Raw genomic sequence first — 18,798 nt, 5'->3', positions numbered from 1 at the left:
CAAGAGGTTCTGCTCCACTGCAATGCAGAGCAACAAGGGCTGAAGAGGCCCACAGCCAGGAGAATCATTACTGGCACAGAAGGAAGAAGAGCTGGAGATTCCTCCTCACTTTGAGGGCAGTGGAAATAATATCTTGAGTGCACCTGACAAAGGCAAGTTAGAAATTAAGCCAGGACCTGGCAGAGAAGTGGACGGGGCTAGGAGGCCATGAAAAATACGAATATTCATTAAGTATCTCTGTGCCACCTAGCAATACAACAGCTTAAAAAGGCGGCGGTTGGGGGTGGGGGGAAGGTGATGAAAACAGGAGCTATGGCTCACAAAAATGCAGTTCGACAACTGAAAAAGCAGCTCAAGAACAACAGAAAGTGGACTTGAGATTAAGGCTGGAGAGGGAAAAAAAGGCATCTCTTCTTCCCAATGTGTATGGACAAGCCTGGAAACAGATCCTGGGTGGGCTGAGGGGCAGAGCTCCCATGGCGAGTGCCTGGAAAGGGCAGGTGCTGCACGAGCACCACTGCCCATCTGCTGGGCCCTCTGTGAAAGAAGCCAGCCCTTGTAAAGGAGCCGAGCCAGAAGCTCTGGTTCCCGTCTGGCAGGGACTGGAACTCAGGGACAGAAACAGTGGGAAACACACAGGCATCAGCTGATTCAAAAGTGTGGTTATTTCCACACAGAGATCCAGATGTTGAGGGTGAAGTGGGGAAAACCACTTTTGTATTCTCCACAGGGCCTAGGACAATGCTTCGCAGGGGTCGGGAGGGCAAACAAGGTGTGTGAAATCTGAGAGGAAACAAAACTACTTAGCTGTACAGGTATCTTAAGATACGAGATAGAACCTCTTGCCCTGTAACCAACACAGTAAGTTTCTTTCTCTTCTAAAGTCAAAATGCTATGAAGCCCTACATCCCATGTGACCTCAACTTAAGCCCTAAATCAACAGACACTGCCACAGGTCTGAGGCCCTGTACACAGAATAAAAACTGGGGAGGGCAGGGGCAGACATATAGGAGCAAGAAGGAATTTCCCTGCCTCATTAGCCTGCAATTTCCAGACTCATCTAGAAATGCTAGCAGTTCCAACGTTTGGGTTGACTGGGGGTGGGGGTGAGGAATAAAAAAAATCCCAGGTGAACGGTAATTGGATTACCCAGTTATGCCCCAGAGTCAAATAGCTGGAAAAGGCCAGGACAGCAGGGAGGGCCTGATACGGTTAAAATGACACTATTTTCTAAACCAAAAATTGAGACACTTGGCTGATAAGACAATGGGATGGAATATTTTAAATTGGGGTTGTCCTAGAAAAATTGGGGACATATGGTGGATTTAGGTCGGTAGCTTATTTCACAACAAGGGATCCTCTGGGTCCAATATGCTAATGGAAGGGGATTAAAGATCTGGGATGGGAGATCTAAGGGGGAGAGCTGTCACTGATTTGTTAAGCAGGAAAAGGAATAAAAAACTGTGTCTCTGTAGACAGCAAGGCAACAAGGTCAACATTCTAGGTATGGAGCAGGAAGGAAAGGAAAGTTGATTAGAACTGAAACTGTGTCAGTGAAATCTGTTCAGGTCTCAAAAGCGGCCTTGGGGGAGGGAGGTGAGGACCGTGACGGTGGAGCTCTCACTGGCAAACTGGTATCCAGCAATACGGCAGTCGCCGACTAGGAGTTCTCATCACTGCAGGGTCACCGTTAGTTGGCAACCTGACCTTGGGCAGATTATTTCCCTCCCTGTGGACTTCAATTTAACGACGGACTCTCACAGGTCTCTATTTTTAATGTAAAGAGCCCACACAATACAATATGCCTTCATTTGGCATGGGAAGGAGAGAAAACGCTCTTCTAAAAATGGAAGAGAGGAGGACACAGAACAGCTTGTCCCTTTCCATCCAATTAAAAGCCTCGTGAGACTAGATTAAAAACAAAACTCTCCAGCGAAGTCGCAGGCCCTCCAAGATAGGCAGTCGCCTACCCAGAAAGTAGAGCGGATGCCAGCAGCCCTGTCCCTAAGCGGACCGTCCATCCCCGGGAAAACGCCGTCCCCGGAGGACCGAAGCGGGGGTGGGGGCGTGCGGGGACACAACGGAAGCGTTGGGCACGCCGAGGGTGACGCAACGGCTGCCGGGGGAGTGAGGGGCAGGCAGGGTCCCCGACGAGGCGGGGGAGGCGCAGGGCACCTCCCTGGCGCCGGGAGGGCGAGAGTCGCGGGCTGGCACGGCCTGGCAGCCGAGTAGGCCCGGGCCGGGAATGGCACCGGAGGGCGGTGGCCGTTGTCCGGTGCGAGCCGCGTGGGCCGCGGGACCCCTCCGGGCGAGAACCCCTCCCCCGCCACGGGCACTGACCTGTCCAGGGCCCGGCTGGGCCTGGCCGGGCGGGGCCTACGCAACCCCTCGGCCGGGCGCCGCCTCGCGCGGGGTCCCGGGCCCGGGCGGGCCGCCTCCTCTCCGCCGGGAGCCTCCGAGCCGGGGCCCGGGGCTGCCGCGGCGCATCCGACTGCACCGGCCGAGCTGGTGTCCACAAAGGGCGGCAGGGGCTCGAGGCCGGGGTGGGGGTGCGGGCGGCGGCGGATTGCGCGCGCGCGCGCGGCGGGCGCTCTAGGGCTGCAGCCGCCGCGGAGACAATGCGGCGCGTCCCGACAGGGCTCCCGCGGCCGCCTCCGCCGGGGGCGGGGCGAGGGGCGGGGGCGGGACCTGGGCGCGCGGGGCGGGGCCTCCGGGAGGCGGGGCGCCGGCGCGGAAGCTGGGCAGCGCGCTTCCTTTGTGCGGACGCGCCGGCCCCGCCCCCGCGGCGCCCTCGGGAGGGCGCCGCGAGGCCGGTGGCCGGTTAGAGACGTCCGGTTGAGGTTTAGGGAGGCAGGCGCCGCGCCGCGCCGCGCGGACTTCCGCCCTCGCTTCGTCAGAAGTCCCCAGTGCGGTGATGGACTGTGACTCCCGCCTGGCCAAGTCGGAGGCAGGAAGAATAACGACTAGCACTAATTGAGTGCTTAATTTGTGTCAAGCCCTACATGCTCGCTCTCTCCTCTCACTTAAAAGAGTTCACAATAACCCCACAAGTAGTCATTATCCTCCCCACTGGGAACTAAGTATCAGAGAGGTTAACTAATGACCAAAGTGCCCCAGTTACACCTCCATAAATGGGGATAATGCCTCCTCTTTAGGCTTACTATGCAGGTTAACTGAGGGCATTTACACAAATTGCCTGCAGTGCCTGGCACACAGTTGGAGCCCAGTAAATGTTACTTCTTTTCCTAAACCACGCTGGTTTAAACTGAACTGTGGGGAAGCACCTTCATTCAGTAGACGTGCAAGAGCTTGTGAGACCTTCACAAGCCTCCACCCCCTATGCCCAGCTTCATGCTGAATAGATGATCCGAATTTCTCTCTCCATGCTTCTATTTCCAACATTTTCTCATATCCTTACCTTTCTTAGCATTCATTCATCCCCCCATCCCTTTCCCCACAGGCCTCATCTCTCTTTGTTCCCACATTTTACATTTATTTTATATTCCCTGATGGTTTACTTTGCTCTCTTTTTCTTTCCCTCTCCCTCCACCCATTTTTCAATGCCTTCTTTCATTAATATTCACATTTCTTTCCCCTTTCTGTCCTTACATTTCTTACACTTGTATTTTGTTCTATAAACATGCCCACACTACTCCCTCCCTACTTTTATCCACTTCACTAGTCCCTTCTGGAATGCCGTCTGCCCAGCTCCACATGTCCAGGTCTTACCTCTCCTAAAGGTCTAGACTCAAGAGAAGTAGCTGGCAAACTTTTTCAGTAAGAGATCAGATAGTAAATATTTTAGATTTTGTAGGCCATGTGGTCTCTATTGCAACATTCAACTCTACTGTTGCATCAGGAAAGTGACCACAGACAACACTACATGCATGTATGCAGCTGTGTTCCAATAAAACTTTATTTGTGGACACAGACTTTTGGATTTCATATAATTTTCATGTATCGCAAAATATTCTTTTGAGTCTTAAAATTTTTTTTAAATGTAAAACACCATTATTAGCTTGTGGGCTGTAGGGATACTGGTAATATGATGAATGTGGCCCTTAGGATGTAGTTTGCCAACCTTTGCTCTAGAATAATGCCACTTCCCCCCCCTGCAATCTACCCAGATAATCTCTACTCAGCAGTAACTTTTCTCTCTTACTTTTTAAAGCACTTACCCATAATCTTTCTATGACATTTATCATATCTTATCCTTTACTTTATTTTTTTCCTGTGCACTTCCCATCTTTTCCAGAGGAGCTTAAGCTCCTTGAAGGTAGGGTACAGACCTCCTTTCTCTGTGGATTACCTCCCATTTCACAGTGCTTTGCACAAAGCAGGCATTCAAACATAATACAGAATGGATATTTAAATCTTGGGTGGTTGACAGTTGTTCCCACTGTGCAAAACTTACTTTTCTCATGAGATAGAACGTTAGGAACAGGGTGCTTTGTTATATGTGTATCATTTGGACTAGATTTCAGAAAAAAAATTTGAGAGTTTTATAGACAAGATGGAGAAAGGAAGGCAAATGTCAGTTCATTCAGAGATTGTTGGATAACAAATAACTGAACAAAGACTGTTGATCACCACCAACCTGCAGACAGGGCATGTGTCTTCAGTCAGGTCCTATTCAACATTTCTATCAGCAAATTGGTTAAAGACATGCTATATAATATACAAATGGCAAAGTTAAGCAGAGGCGTTAGTAGAATGAGTGACAAAATTCAGATATAAAACATTCCTGGCCCACCACTTATTCTCTCTGTGCCTCAGTTTTCTTATCTTGAAAATGGGCATAATAAAAGTTTCAGCTTCAGAGAGTTACTGGCAGGATTAAGTGAGGAAATGCATGTAAAGCTGGCAGAGAGGACTCATTAAATGCTAGCTATTAACTGTTACCATTTTCTGGTGTGCCTCGAACTGTGGGCTAAATTCACAAGACACCATTGAATGGACATAATTAATAACATTTTGGCTCACAATATAAACTGTAAAGTTTGAGATGGAGGGGACCTGCAATGATAGCAGTTCACATAAAAAGAAACCACAAAAACAGAAACCAAAACCAAGCCCAACCCCTCTGGGATTCACAAGACACAGTGCTCTGTTAACCAAGGGTATCATTCCCTTGGGTTGGGGGAGTTAACATGGGGTCATAGGTGCGATGTCCTGATGAAGGCAGGTAAGGGCATTACCCCTGAAGCCAGAATTTTGGGGCTGCCCTTTCTTACCTGTGAGACCTGGAGCCTTTCATTTCTTCCTCTAAATAATGGGGACAATAGTAATGATCTCTCAGGGATGTCATGAGTGAGCAAAGGAAAACACAAGTTGGCACATAGTAGGTGTTCAATAAATTTTAGTTCCTCTCTACTATACTATGCAGAGCTCTGCCTCTTGGAGGGCTTATAAAGCTAGGTCTAGGTGCCAACCTTGGGTCACTAGCATCTTTTTATATTTGGAATTAATGTGCTTCATTTGGGGGAATCACACTTTAAGAGAATTCATGGAAAGGTGGAATGTGGCTAGACAAGAATGATCAGCATGGTGGAAATGGGAGGTCTTGATGTGTGATAGGTAAAAATTGAAATAAATCTCAAATATTTAGCCTGGAGATGTTTTTTTTTTTTTTTTTCTCTTTCTCTCTCTTTTTTTCAATGTGGGGGGGATGGGGAGAAGAAAGAGACATGATAACTGTCTACACACACGGTAGGAGATGGACTCCACTGCAATCCACAAGACGGACTCACAGCCAGTGGTGGGAGTTCCAGCACAATAGATTTTGGCTTAATTTGAAAAGCCACTTTCTGATAATTAGAGCAAACCCACAGTGGAATGGGCTGCTTTACAAAATGGTGAACCCCTTTTCATTGCAGTTTGCCAAGAGAACTCTGATCTCCTCTCTTTTAATTTTTCGAATGTTCTTTGCTTTCCTTTGCTTTTCTTTTCCTTGATCCCTCTTCCATTCCTTATAGGACATTTATAACTACTTTGCCCCAGAGTTCTTTTATTCTCATTTCTCTTTCTTCCATTTCCAAAACCCCCTTTCTCTTGTTCTCTCCACCCCCACTCCCAGCACATTGAGTTCAACAGTGGAACTGCCTCCCTGAGTTATACGTGGCCCATGGCCCAGAATGTCATCGAGATCTGGGCCAAGATGGCTGCACACACTGGCAGAGAAGGAAAGGAAAGTGAGGGGATTGCTGTGGGGGCAGAGGTACCACTGTGGTTCTCCTGTCAGGGTAGAGGGATCAGTGGAGCCTCCTGAAACTCAGGGCTTAGAGAAGCCTGACTGCCACTGAGCGCTTGCTCAGTGGGGGAGCCCAGAGCAGAGCTGCCTGTTCCTTCAATGAGGCTTTCCATGAATCCCCTGCTAGTTCCCCTTAGGCATTGCCCTCATCTGTGTGCTATGCAGCCGCCTTGTCATATCGCCAACTTCAAGAACACTCTCTCATATCAAGCAGAGCAGAGGACTGAGACAACTGGATCCCTGGGTGAACTCTCAACCTAGCACATGGCAGCAGCGGATACATCTGACAGCAGGGACAGGCCAGCCTCATCTAGAACTTTCAATTCTTTCTCTATCCTTTTATACCTTCTGGGTCCCCTTTCTTTATCCTTGCTTCATCTTCTCAATCCACTCTCTGATCCCACCTATCCAAATTCTTTCTTGCCACTTGGGGTTTATAGTTTCCTTCCCGTTCTAGAGGCCCAAGTGCAATGCGCCAGGGGGTGGCAAGGAGGGCTGACTCTCTCCCCTCCCCCAAGGGTCCCGCTACACTTCATACCATGAGCTGGGGACTGCTGGATGTTCGGGCTCTTGGGCACAGTCAGGCCACCTGGCATGGCAGTGACGATGGCTTGCTGATGTGGTGATGGGCCAGACCGAGTCTCCGACCCACTCTTCTCCCCAGGTACCACTTCCTTCCAGTCATCGGGGGTGCACTGCTGGGGCTGTTGAAGGACAGGACAGATATGATTTGCTCGTGAATTGTCTCTACCTTTCTGGATGCGTCCCCCGTTTCCGTGGAGCTTGGGAAGAAGGACATTAAGATTCAGCCAGCCCCAAGTTAGGGAGAGGCCCCTTTTCTTTCCTGGAGTACTCAACAAGGACTTTGATGCTCAGCCCACACAGATACACATCCCAATGGGGGCCACGGGATGGCCTGAGTGGTGACCTCCCTCTCTGTTCCCTGGGCCTTGGGATAGGCTTACTCACCACCGGTGAAGCAGGCTGTAGTTGTAAGATGACAGCCGAGGCATGCTGGAACCTGCGCTGAGGGGTGTGGGCCAGGCCCTCGGGATATCCGTTGTGAGCCCCAGTGTCTGGTGTGGGAGGGGGACACTGCTGAGAGCTGCCAGGCTTGTGCAGATTGGCAGTGGGGCACTGGAGAGGCAGGGTGGATGGGACTGGGCCTAGCGGCATGGCATGGGCTTCTGGGCTGGGTTGCAGGGCCAGGCTCGGAGGGACCGAGGCCAGCTGGGGATGGGATGGGGCTTGGAGCGCCGGCCGTGATGGCTGGGGCGGCTGCTGCTGCTGTGACGGCGGCTGCTGCTGCATCGCAAACTGGGGCTGCAGGTGCTTTGAGGACGGCTGGGAGAGGAGCTGGTGCGGCTGCAGCTGAGCATAGGCTGAAGAGGGAGAGGCCAGGTTAGGTGGCATGGCTTGGCCTGGTCTTCTACTGTGTCCCCCCATCTGCACCCCCTCCCACATCCATATAAAGAAGGCTCTCCAAACTCAACGTTCTTGCTTTCATCTCTTTCCTCCTTTGCCAAGAGCTTAGCCTGGCCATTGCTAGGGCCTGACTTTCTCTGTTTTTTTGCTTTCTTCCTATTCAGAAACACTGGGCCCTTGGCTGGCCCTCTAAGCCCAATGCAAAGCTCACCTCCTCTGTGAAGCCTTCTTGGATCATTCCAGCTGTTCAGAGAAACCCTGGATACTGGAGGGTGCTACATTTTATCTCTCCTCCACGCCCTGCACTTGCTTTGCTCCATGTTTGCAACAGGTGCAGCCCATCACCCAGCCCAGCTCTGTACGGATGGCTGTTAGTCACCCTCCTGGCTCTGCTCGGGCCAGGCCCTCTCCAGGGAGGGCCTGCTGCACGCATAGTCCTCAGACTCTGGCGGGAGGCAGCCTGGGCTGGACCACAGTTTCCTCCTGTTACAAGTGGGGGACCTTGGGCTAGCTGTTTAACCTCTCAAGGCCTCAGATGTCTTGTCTGAAAACCAGAAACAAAAAAAAGCTCTTGCCCGGAAAGTTGTAAGGATGAAAGAAAGAAAGAAAAGAAACAACACAAAAAAACTGTGCAAATAAAATGAGAAAAATGACATAATGTGAACAGCACAGTGCCTGGCACATGGTCACGGTCAGTCATTTAATTTGTATATTCAATCACATCATTAAAAGTGTTATTTCAGTCTTAGCTTAGGTTTTGAGTGTCCTGGGCTTACCTCTACCATAATGACGTGTATCGCAATGGATAAGAACTGTTTCTTAGCTATCTTCCCTTACTGGTCATGAACCCCTGATGATTGGAAACAATCACATATGGCTTTATCTAGAACCTCGTATGATACCTAATAGTAGATGAGGGCTGAATAAATAAATGTATTGTCATGGACTGGGGTTCAGGGGTTGCCATTTGCTCCTTGCCCTTTCTTCCGTTTTTAGCCAGGCTGGCTTGTGGAGGTGAGGATTCCTATATTTTCTCATCATCCTTCCAGTGCCCAGCTCATGCCTTATGGACAGTAGGGGTTCAGGAAATTCAGCTCAGAGATTGGGCATTCTCACTAGTGGCATCCAGGCTAGCTTAGCATGAGGGCCTCTCAGTTGGACTGGTCTTGCCTAAAAAAGCTGTCCTTGGCAGAGACTTGTATAGCTGGAGGGCCGGCAGAGAGAGGCTGTGCTGTGCAAATGCACAGAGGACCACGGCTGGAAGCTCGCAAGTGGATTTTTACAACCACAGGCTCCCAGCCAATGAGGGGAATGCCAATTCTGGGTCCTGAACTAACATGTAAAAGGATCCTGTGACACAGGTGCAAAGGAAGCAGACTGCACACACAGTTAGGGGAGGTACCTTCTTTCTTAAATTTTGTCTATATTACACATAGGTTCCCAGCTATCTCATCACAAGCCCATGTGGAGTTTCAAGCAGAATGTCAGCAGGAATGGAAAGGAGAGGACAGAAACAAGAGGTGTCAAAGAGACACAAAATGCTCCTTGGTGACCTACTGTTGGAGGCAGAGGAGGAGGGTGTATGGATGGCCCGCAGCTATAGCCTGGATGACGGTGAACAGTGGCAGAGAGAAACATGGACGGTAATGAGGTTTTGAGAGAAATGTGTGGGGCTTCAGGTGATGGTAGAGCATCCAACTGGAAATGCCAGCAGGCATTTGGTGATTATAAATTGCCCCTGACCCCAACCTGAGCCTTGTCTCCTAATTTCACCCTGAACAGCTCAAAACTTAATGATCAGGTAAAGACTGTTAATCAGGCAAACTTAGTAATCAGGGATTTTTAAGATGATCCTTGTTAAGACACCCAAGAGATACTGCAGAGGCCATGAAGTGCCTGGATAGGCTCTAGCACTCAAAAAGATCTGCAGATGAGGGGAAGTATCACTGAAGACTCAAGTGAAACTTGTTCTCCCTTATCCCCAAACCATGAATTCCTATCCTGGGAACAGAGTCCATCTAGGGGCTGCTGGTTTGAGCCGAGAGCTGGAGATGGTACAGGTCAGAGAGGCTAAGAGGGTCAGAGGCTTGTCCTGCCACCCACTGGCTGTGTGGCCCGAGACAGGTCCTTTTCCTTCCCAGGACTTCAGGGTTTTATCTGTGAGACAAGAGGTTTGGGCTAGATGATCATACAGTCTGATGGGGGCAGGGTGGCTATCATAGGAAAAGAGTTTAAAATTCAGGATTTATAATGTGGAAAAAGGAAGTTTAGAGAAGGTTCTAGATCTATAGTGCATAAAGAGTACAGTTAGGCACAGTACACATGTGTTCACCAAGATTGGGAGAAGCAACTGTTGGCCTCCCAGCCCTCCATCCCTGGACCTCCTCTCTGTCCCACTCTCCCCAACCCTGTGCTGCTTGTGGAAGGCCATTGTTTCAGGACAAATGATGCTAGCATATGCCGAGGCTGGAAACAAAGCTCATGAAAGCTTAGAGAAGTTCATAGATCAAAGACTGCAGGATATTTTGGGGTAGGGGGAATGTACGTCCTTAAACTTTCAAGATTAATAAAAGCAAAGACCATGATTTAACTCCAGCATTGTGCTGAGTCAAATTCCTTTTATTTAAAGCGTTGTAGTAAATTTCTAATTGGTCTTTCTGATTCTAGTTTCTTCTCTCTATAATCTGACTTGTGGATAGATCACAAATTAATCTTCCTAGGGCACAGATCTGATCCCTGATTAAAAGCCATCAGGGACTCTCCTCTGTCTGTGGTTGTCTAAGGACCCTGGTGTTCAAGATCTTCTTACAACATAAAATAACCTTTCAATATTATTTCTTTGATCCAAGCAATCTTTACTGTTCACTGCGCCCTGTACAGAAGTTTGTACCCTGTCTCACACTGTCTAGAGTGCCATAAATCAAATCCTCACAACCTCCCTTTCCTGCCACTTACCAGCAGTGGGAGGCTGGACAATCACTGGACCTCTCTGGACCTCTGGCTCGTCATCTTTAGAGTGGGGGTCACGATGATATCTACACTCACAGTTATTTCAGTGAATGACTTATCTGCTTTGATAGACAGAATTTAGGATTGTTTCCTCCAAAGTGCCTAGAATTTAGCAGATGCTCAGTGCGGCTGTATGAATGAATGACAGCAAGGTGGAACTCCAGCTTGTTTGTGCCACAGAACTCTTCCCCTTCAGAGCTCAGATAGGCATGAGTTGGGGATAACCCTATAGGCCATTTTGGTTTTATCAGCACTCTGGTTTACTGAAGACCTTCCTCCTCTGTAACCTCTGCTCACCGCCTGCCTGCCCTTACCTTCATCCACCCTAACTGCTCTGCTCACTGTCTGTACAGCATTCCTCTTCACTGTGCCCTTCTGGCTTCAACTTCAGCGCTTCCATTTTCTGGAATGCCCTCCTTCTGCTTCAGTGATCTCAGTAAGGCATAAGCTTCTTTGGCCCAGGCTCAGCTCATGTTCTCTCTCTTTGCCTTGACCCTCAGTTACGGGTTTTCCCTCGGAAGTCCTGAATGCTCTTGCTTTTACTGCTGATTTCTTTGATTCATTTGTGATTTAACATGTGCTATCTTCTAGACGTATTTCATCAATGTTTAAAAATTCTTATCCCCCACCACCATTTTAACATCTTTTGAATTAGGCTGCATATTACAGTTGATGATGCTGGTTTAATTGGTAGTGCTTTTCTTAGAGGCAAAAACATGGTGCATTTTACAGTCAGTGATATCTTAAACTTGAATACTTTTTATGCTTTTGTGTGTTTATTTCCTGTCTATCTGCCCAGATTATATGCTTTTTGAGTCAAAGTTTTATGTTTCTTTTTTTTTTTCAACTTTAGAGATGTGCTTTAGTTGAACTAATGTTCAATGTTTCTTTTCCCTTCCACACTGTCCAGCACAATAATCTACATGTCCGTAGATGCTCAGCAACTATCTGCTGTCGATCATAGTGAGGTCAGTGGGGTGGTTGACGATGGGCACTTCCCACTGAAGCCACCATACCAGAGGCGGCTGCACCCCTCTTCTCTATAGCTCAGATGGGGCATGTCAGTTTTTGAAATATTAATGCACAGAAATCTCTCTGGGCCTTTATTTCCTCCTACAGTCCAGGGGCTTCATTTTTTGCTTGGAGCTCTTTTGGCTGCCCCCATCCCCCACTGCTAGAAGGCTCACTGCTTCTAGGGAACAAAAGCTTGGTTCCGTGGGACCTCAGCCATGGCTCTGGAAGGCCTCGTCAGCCCTTTCTGTTATGGAACAGAGGAGGGGCAGGCCTAGGGCCTCCCCACATTAGGGCCCAGCTCAGTGGAGAGACTCTAGGCCAGCTCTTCTTTCCCGTCTGGTGCTTTAACCTTGACAGCCGCCTTAGAATCTGAAGAGACCAATTCACCGTTCCCCTAAATGGTTGGTTGTTAGCAGCAAGAGGATTAAGGGCCCCTGTGCAGGAGGGCTGGCTGTGAGCGTTTACCGACACGCCCCCTTTGCTGCATGCACTGCCAGAACTTGTGACCAGTAATGGATCTCGATTGATCCTAAGTCTTCCTGGATGCAGGAAAAAGTTCAGTGTTCAGAAGTGCTGGGATTCTTGTCTCAAAACACATGGGAGCAGTGAGCATCCCAGATGTAGGTTGGAGGTTTGCTCAATACATTTTTCTCTGAGCTGCAATACTTGACTAGAGTTTGGAATTACCTGGACTACCAGTGAGGGGAGGGTGCTTGTGAGAGAGGAATGGCATAACTTTCTACTACCTACTACTCTTTAGGGCTTAGAGAGTTAAATGAAGAGATACTTTCAGCTATTCGTTCACGCGACAAAAATCACAGCAACGACTACAGAGCAAGTGCTGTGTTTGGTGCTGGCCAAAACCTGGTCCCTAGAATAGGTTTAGTGGAATACAGTTTAGCAAGAGAGAGTTGGTAAACAGATACCCTCAGCATCACTTGGTAAATATTAACGACAGGAGACAAGCACACACTACTGAGAACACAGAAAAAGAGATTCAGCTTGGAAAGGAAAGCAGAGAAGGCTTCCTGGAGGAAGTGAGTATTTAGCATGATTCAGAGTTCTGAAGATGATGAAAGGAAGAGCACGTGGGAAGACCTGAGGCCTTAAATACCATGGTGCTTTCAGGGACCTACAGGGCACCCTGTGCAGCTGAACCCCTGGTGACTGGTGTGAGAACAGCCAGAGAGGAGGCAGTTTGCCGGGGGGTGGGGGGGTCTAAATGATGCCAGCACCCTTCAGAGCTTGCTCATCTCCAAAGATACCTCACGTGATCAGGCCTCAGGGAGTGACTGAGATTGAGGTTGACTCTGGAGGTCAGAGTCCCACATACACATAACTAGACAAGGAAGCTCCTTTTAGGAAAATCTGAAGAAATAGGCACACGGATTTTCTGAGATGCAGTCCTGCCAGGCTGAGGCCTAGGAGGAATGTGAGAGGGGAAATGGAGATGAGGGAGTCTCCCTGGCAGAGGAAACAAGTGGGTTGCCCACCTCTGGGACATGCTGTGGTGGGCTGTCTATGCCCTAATATCTTTAGACCTGCCCTGCAGCTACCTGGCAAAACCACCAGACACCCTGTGTAGGCAGGATTCCTTGTAGGACAGCTTGCAGCATTAGAAAGGAAACTACCCACCCTTGGTAGAGGGATGAAAATACAGCAGAAGTGGCTAATGGCATGGATTTTAGAGACAGATCTGGTTTGAATCTTGGTTCTGCCACCTACAGGCTGTGCAACTGAAGGCAAATTGTTTAACCTCTCCGAATCTTGATTTCCTCTTCTACAGTGATACGTCACAGAGCAGTCTGTTAGTATCAAATGGAAGATTATGTTTCAACCACAAAGAGGAGAGGTTCACTGCCTTTGTTCATGCTGAGAAGATGCACAATACACGGTAGGTATTCTTAAAATACTACCTGCTATGTATATATTGCTTTGAACTTCTCAAAGCATTCTTATAATCTGAGTCTCATTTACTCCTTACAAGCAGGCTCTGAGGCGAATGGGCAGTGTTCCCATGTTACGAGCAAGGGGAGTTGTTTCCAGGAGACTCCTACAATGCAGCAGATTCAGGGAAAATTGACTTCATTTGACACATGAGGCAGGGTGTCTTGGATCTCATAAACGCTTGAAAAATGCTGACGGGTGAGTGAAGGGCGCAGTCAGCAAGTGCAAATTAAGATGGCAGGCTTTCAAGGGTTAGTTGGAGGCTGTTGAGAACTTTGGAGGTAATCTTGGATGGATGAGGAAGGGGGAGTGTGATGCCAGGAGGAGAGGTGGAAGGTCTGCACAGGTCACGTTGGTCACAAAGGGGTTGGGGTTGGGGGAGGAGAGGTGGAGGATCTGTGTGGGGAAGCCCTGAGCAATTACAGTGGTTCTGGGGTCTTGAAGGCCCCTACCCAGAGTCAGAGGCAGTGGTCAGAAGTCATTAACATGCTAATTATTGAATCCCTCCTGTGACCTGATGAAGCAGGAAATAAAAGACGCAGTGAAGGTTTCTAAACAAGCAAGGAGCAAGTCTCTGAGGAAGGTGACTCTGGCAAGTATGGGAGGAGGGTCTGGCGGTCAGTTAAACCTCATCTGGTCAGCGGGCCTTAAGCAAACCTGGGAGCTGACACAGAAAATATGGTCAGAACATGGTGAGAAAGTGGGTGGTGATGGAGGGTGGGAATAAGGAGTGAAAGGGAGTGAGTATCCACTGTGAGCCTGCTCAGTGCTGGACACATCGCATCTCATCCATCTTTATAGCATGTGGTAAAAATAACCATCTTAGTCTTATAAACAAAGAAATCAAGGTTTACAGAGATGAAGTAACTGGATGCTGGTCACAGAACCAGTAAGTGATGAGGCTGGGGTCTGAAACCAGGTCTCACAGTGAAGCCTATGCTTTTCCCATTCTAACACTCCTGCCTCCCTGAAGGGAAATGAATCAAAACCGTCCTGAGATTGTAAGCCTGGGTCCAGGAATACCTGATGACTGCGGACAGTGGCCAGGAATGGGGAAAGGGGGATCCTTTCTGAAGAGGGAGACTTCCAGCTTTGGGGGTTGATGTATGAATCTCCAAATTTTAAAAATGTGTATGCAGGTGGGGTGACATCCTCATGGGAGGATCCCATAGACAGCTGGAAATCGCTGGGGGCGGGGGTGGGGGGCAGAGTTGGATGTGTACTGAGGAGTCATCTGTGGACGGTGGGGGCAGGCATCTGAAATGTAAAAAAAGGCAAGGTCCGCTAGAAGAGAGGTGTCAGAGTCAAACACGACAGGGGATGGATGGACTGAGCGTTTTGGGAGTCCCACAGCTAATGGCGGTGGGGCCGGGGAGGAGCAAGGAGCTGCAGGGCCCACCTATGTGCACAGATGGTCCCAGGCCCACGTGGGCACTCTGGGCATAGATGCCTCCCGGTGCCAGCTGAGATAATCCCCTTCACTTCTGTTCTGGAAACATACTCAGTTTTCAAGGCGCGACTCAAATTTCCATAGCCCCTCTTAGATTTTACACTTGTTCAACTCTAATGCCCATATGGTTGGCATCGTGTTTGGCACATAATAGGTGCTAAATGAGTATTTGTGGAGCTGAATTGAACAATTAATGAGGGAAAGCTATATGGAGATGGTAACTAATTATTTTTTTCTGAGCCATACCTTCTTCATTTGTGAGATGAATAATTACTGCTAGGAGTAAATGAGATATGTAGGTTAGGCGTTTAGTCCAGTGCCTGGAACATGGTTGTTCATTATTGGTTGGTAATTATTATTACTGGCAGCAACCATGGATGTAACGTAAGAGGAGCTTAGGGGGAAAGAGTTGGGGAAAGAAGGAACTCCCGACAGTTCCAAGGCACACAGTCTGCCTCTCCCCTTTCTCTCTCTCTCACACACACGCACACCCATGGTGAGAAATGTTCAGCAAATATAAAACTTCTCTGCTGATATCTGCTGGCTTCTCCCAACCCTGACCTAATACAAGGAGGAGATGGTTAGTAATCTCAATCTGGTCCTACAGTGGGTAACTGAAATGATCGTCATAATTGGTTGCCTGATTTTAACATTAAAATTGTTGGAGCTAGAAAACAGGACTTCATGTAATGTTTTGGTTTTTACTGAACTTTCTCAGCAAAAGTGTTTCTACCCCGCAGTTTGGCAGGTGCTTTGGGAGGGAAATACGGTACCCAAGGGTCCTGGAATCAGCACGCGTCACATTGTCCAGCTTCTCACAGACAGAATCCCCGCTCCCTGACACAAAACCCTCTCTGTGGTAAAAACAAAGCCACTGTGTGGCAGGCCTTCCCAACAGTGAATTCTCTCTCCTTCCAGAGACCTGAGGAGGGACGAAGAGACAGAACAAAGACCCGGCATCTGGAGCACAATTGTGTGAAAAGCGCCCAGGATTTTCAGTGACTGGACGGCTCTCTTTTATGACAGCATCTCCCTCCTGGTCAGCCACTTTCTTCTCACCTTTGGGCCTGCGTGTACGTCTAGGGGCCTTGAGTGGAGCCACTAGAATGAGGACTCCAAGAACCAAGCCTTTTATCAGGAGCTGTGACCCAGCTCCCCCTGGTCTCCTCTGGAGGCCAGACCTATGGAGACCCTTCTTCTGCCCTCCTGGTTCAGTCTTTCCATCACACTGCGAGGCCCAACCTCTCTGCTCTGCTCTCCGCCCCCTCCCACCAACCCAGCCCCTTGCCGGCATAAGGGACCTTTTCTATTTGCAGAGCCTAAAGAAGCCCGTTGCCAAGGTGACAGGAGCAGGAACAGCAGGGAGCTTGCCATGGGGGGAGGGGCTTTGCCCCCAAACAGCTGTCAGTGGGAGCAGTCCCAGCTGGGACTGCAGCATTTGCCTGCTGGGGAGGGAATGGCCCCCAGAGAACACATTCCTCTCTGCTCTCCCCCCCACCCCCACCACTGCCCCCCATCACAAGTCTCCACTGGTTACTTTCCCTGGGGGCAACCAGCCAGCCAGCTCAAAAAATGCTTCAAAAACAAACAAAAACCTGCCACTCCGCTCCCCAGTCCCTCTCTCTCAGTCTCTCTCTCTCTCTCTCTCTCTCACACACACACACACACACACACACACACACGCATGCACACACACTCTGATCATTCACAGTGTGTTGGCTGGGCAGGAGGCCAGAAGTTACCTCCTGCCTGGGGAACAGTGGCGGCCCAGGGCAGGTGCTGCTCCTGGCCACTCCCTCCCCACCCCCATCAGGTCAGGAGAATTATTTCAGACTCTTTTTTTGTTCTAGAGGCCCTGAAAGGATCTGTTAGCATCTTAAGCCTCCCTGCTGCCTTCCATTCGGGCTGTTGAGGGTGGGGAGTAGAACCACGGAGAGGAAGGGGTGGGAGGGGAAGGGAAGAACAGGGAGGGACAGTGGGAGGCAGGAACAATGCAAAGCCTACTGATTCCTGTCACTGGGGAGAGAGTCTTTGTGGTCTGCAACTCACAGCGGCTCCACAGAGAGTTCTTGTACTGCCTATAGCCACATACTGTTAGTCTTAGGCCACAGCTGGGGCCCTGGGCCTCGGTCTGTAACTCACTGGCCTTCCCTTTTATCAGGCTCAAGAGAAGAGAGCCCTCTGCTAGACTCTGTAAAACCCAGAACAATCTGAGAACCACGAGGCTCTTTGAACTTTGGGTCAGGAATAAGAAAGGCCTAGGAAGCCCCAAAAGAGCTGAAAGAGGCAAACATGGCTTGATGATTAAGAGCGCACTGTCTGACTCAGCCAGACGTGGAGTCGGTTTCCAGTTCTGCCACGTAATAGTGATGTGACCTTGAGTGATATTTATAGTAATTTCTTGGGTAACCACTCTGAACTTCGGTTTTCTCATCTGTAAAATGGATGAAAATATCTACGGGGGTTCTTCTGAAAAGCAGAAGAGGTGGGGTACATAAAAAAGCCCAGCGTATTGTCTAATACACATCAGAGGTTTTTATCAGTGCTGGTCCCCTTTGTGTTCAGTTTTCTTGAGGCCCCAGGGTTGCCTAGGAGCCTTAGGAGGAAACCTAAGAACTAGTCTTTCCATTGAAGGGTCCTTAGAATCTGGAGAATGGGCGCTGGCTTAGATCTAGGCAGGGGTTACATTTTGACCTGGGTAGAAACGGGATTCTCAGGAAGTCTTCAAATGCAGATGTTGCTCTATGGTTTGTAGGTTGCGTGAGGAGGTAGGAGAAATGTTAATTTGGGGTCCTTGCTTTAGTCTCAGCTGATATCAGCTCATTTTAAGACATCCCACCTCCCCCCACCCAGACTTTACCCTCTGAGCCTCAGTTTCTTTCTCCATAAAAGGAAGAAGCTGGACTAGTCTCTGGAGAAAGCAATGCCAGACAGGAAGAAAGGCCCAGAGTCACAGGGTGGTTAGGCTTCTGAAGAGAGCGGCCTGCCTCAGCTCAGAGGGTCCGCGGGAGGCAGAGACCACCTCTGTCCTTGAAGCCTCCAGAGGGTGAATAAAGGACTTGAATTCAGGCTCTTCGCGGTTCACATCACAAGGCTCTACCTATGCCTCTGTCATCTGTCTAGAATATCTTCCCCTTTGTTGGGGAAACAACTCCTGCTTCAATATCCAGTGCCATTTCCTTGGGGGGCAGCATCTCTGATCCATCCTGCCTGGCACAGAGGTGTCCATCTGGGCCCCCCCGTACCTCATACTTAGTCCTACAATGGCAATTATGAAATTGAATGGATTTGCTTAAAAATCTACCTCCCTCCTTTTGACTGCACCCTCCTTTAGGTGAGAAATCACATTTTGATCATTGTGGTTAATCTAGTAACAAGCACAAAGTAGGCTCTCAAGAAAAATAAAAACGCAGGTTAGACTGGATGGTAAAATGGTCTGGGTGAGGACGGAGTGGGAGTCATTATTTCAGGGATGTGACCAGGGTGACTCTATCTTTAATGCAAGGTCACATGGTCCATCACTACATTTCTGTGCTATAAGAGCTTGGTCTTCTTCCCGAGACTGATTAGTCTGGCTTCCAGGGCTGTTGGCAGATTTCCTCATTAAAGATTGCCTTCAGTAGGCAGCGCTGGGAGAATCTTAGCAGCAGGGAGAATCTAGCCCTAGGGAATACTGATTCATCCTGTTCATATAATTTGCCTC

General features: G+C 49.2%; 1 protein-coding gene across 4 annotated transcripts in view; it reads right to left on the bottom strand.

Annotated features, from left to right (window-relative positions):
* The window catches only part of PHC2 (polyhomeotic homolog 2), a 120,052-nt gene that overhangs the window by 20,668 nt on the left and 80,586 nt on the right, over positions 1-18,798 (bottom strand). For 3 of the 4 annotated variants that reach the window (XM_044937967.1, XM_044937966.1, XM_006054674.3), the window contains exons 8-9: positions 7,220-7,632; positions 6,789-6,954 (exon numbers count right to left, since the gene is read on the bottom strand). In XM_044937967.1, the coding sequence (XP_044793902.1) occupies positions 6,789-6,954; positions 7,220-7,632 (579 nt within the window). Of the gene's footprint in view, positions 1-2,340; positions 2,580-6,788; positions 6,955-7,219; positions 7,633-18,798 lie in introns of those variants that run through there. The other variant, XM_006054678.4, reaches the window with a different exon arrangement.

Source organism: Bubalus bubalis, chromosome 2 (assembly GCF_019923935.1).
Source record: "Bubalus bubalis isolate 160015118507 breed Murrah chromosome 2, NDDB_SH_1, whole genome shotgun sequence".
Lineage (NCBI taxonomy): Eukaryota > Metazoa > Chordata > Mammalia > Artiodactyla > Bovidae > Bubalus > Bubalus bubalis.
The sequence above is the reverse complement of the archived record's forward strand: the minus strand, read 5'-3'. Positions and strand labels throughout refer to the sequence as shown.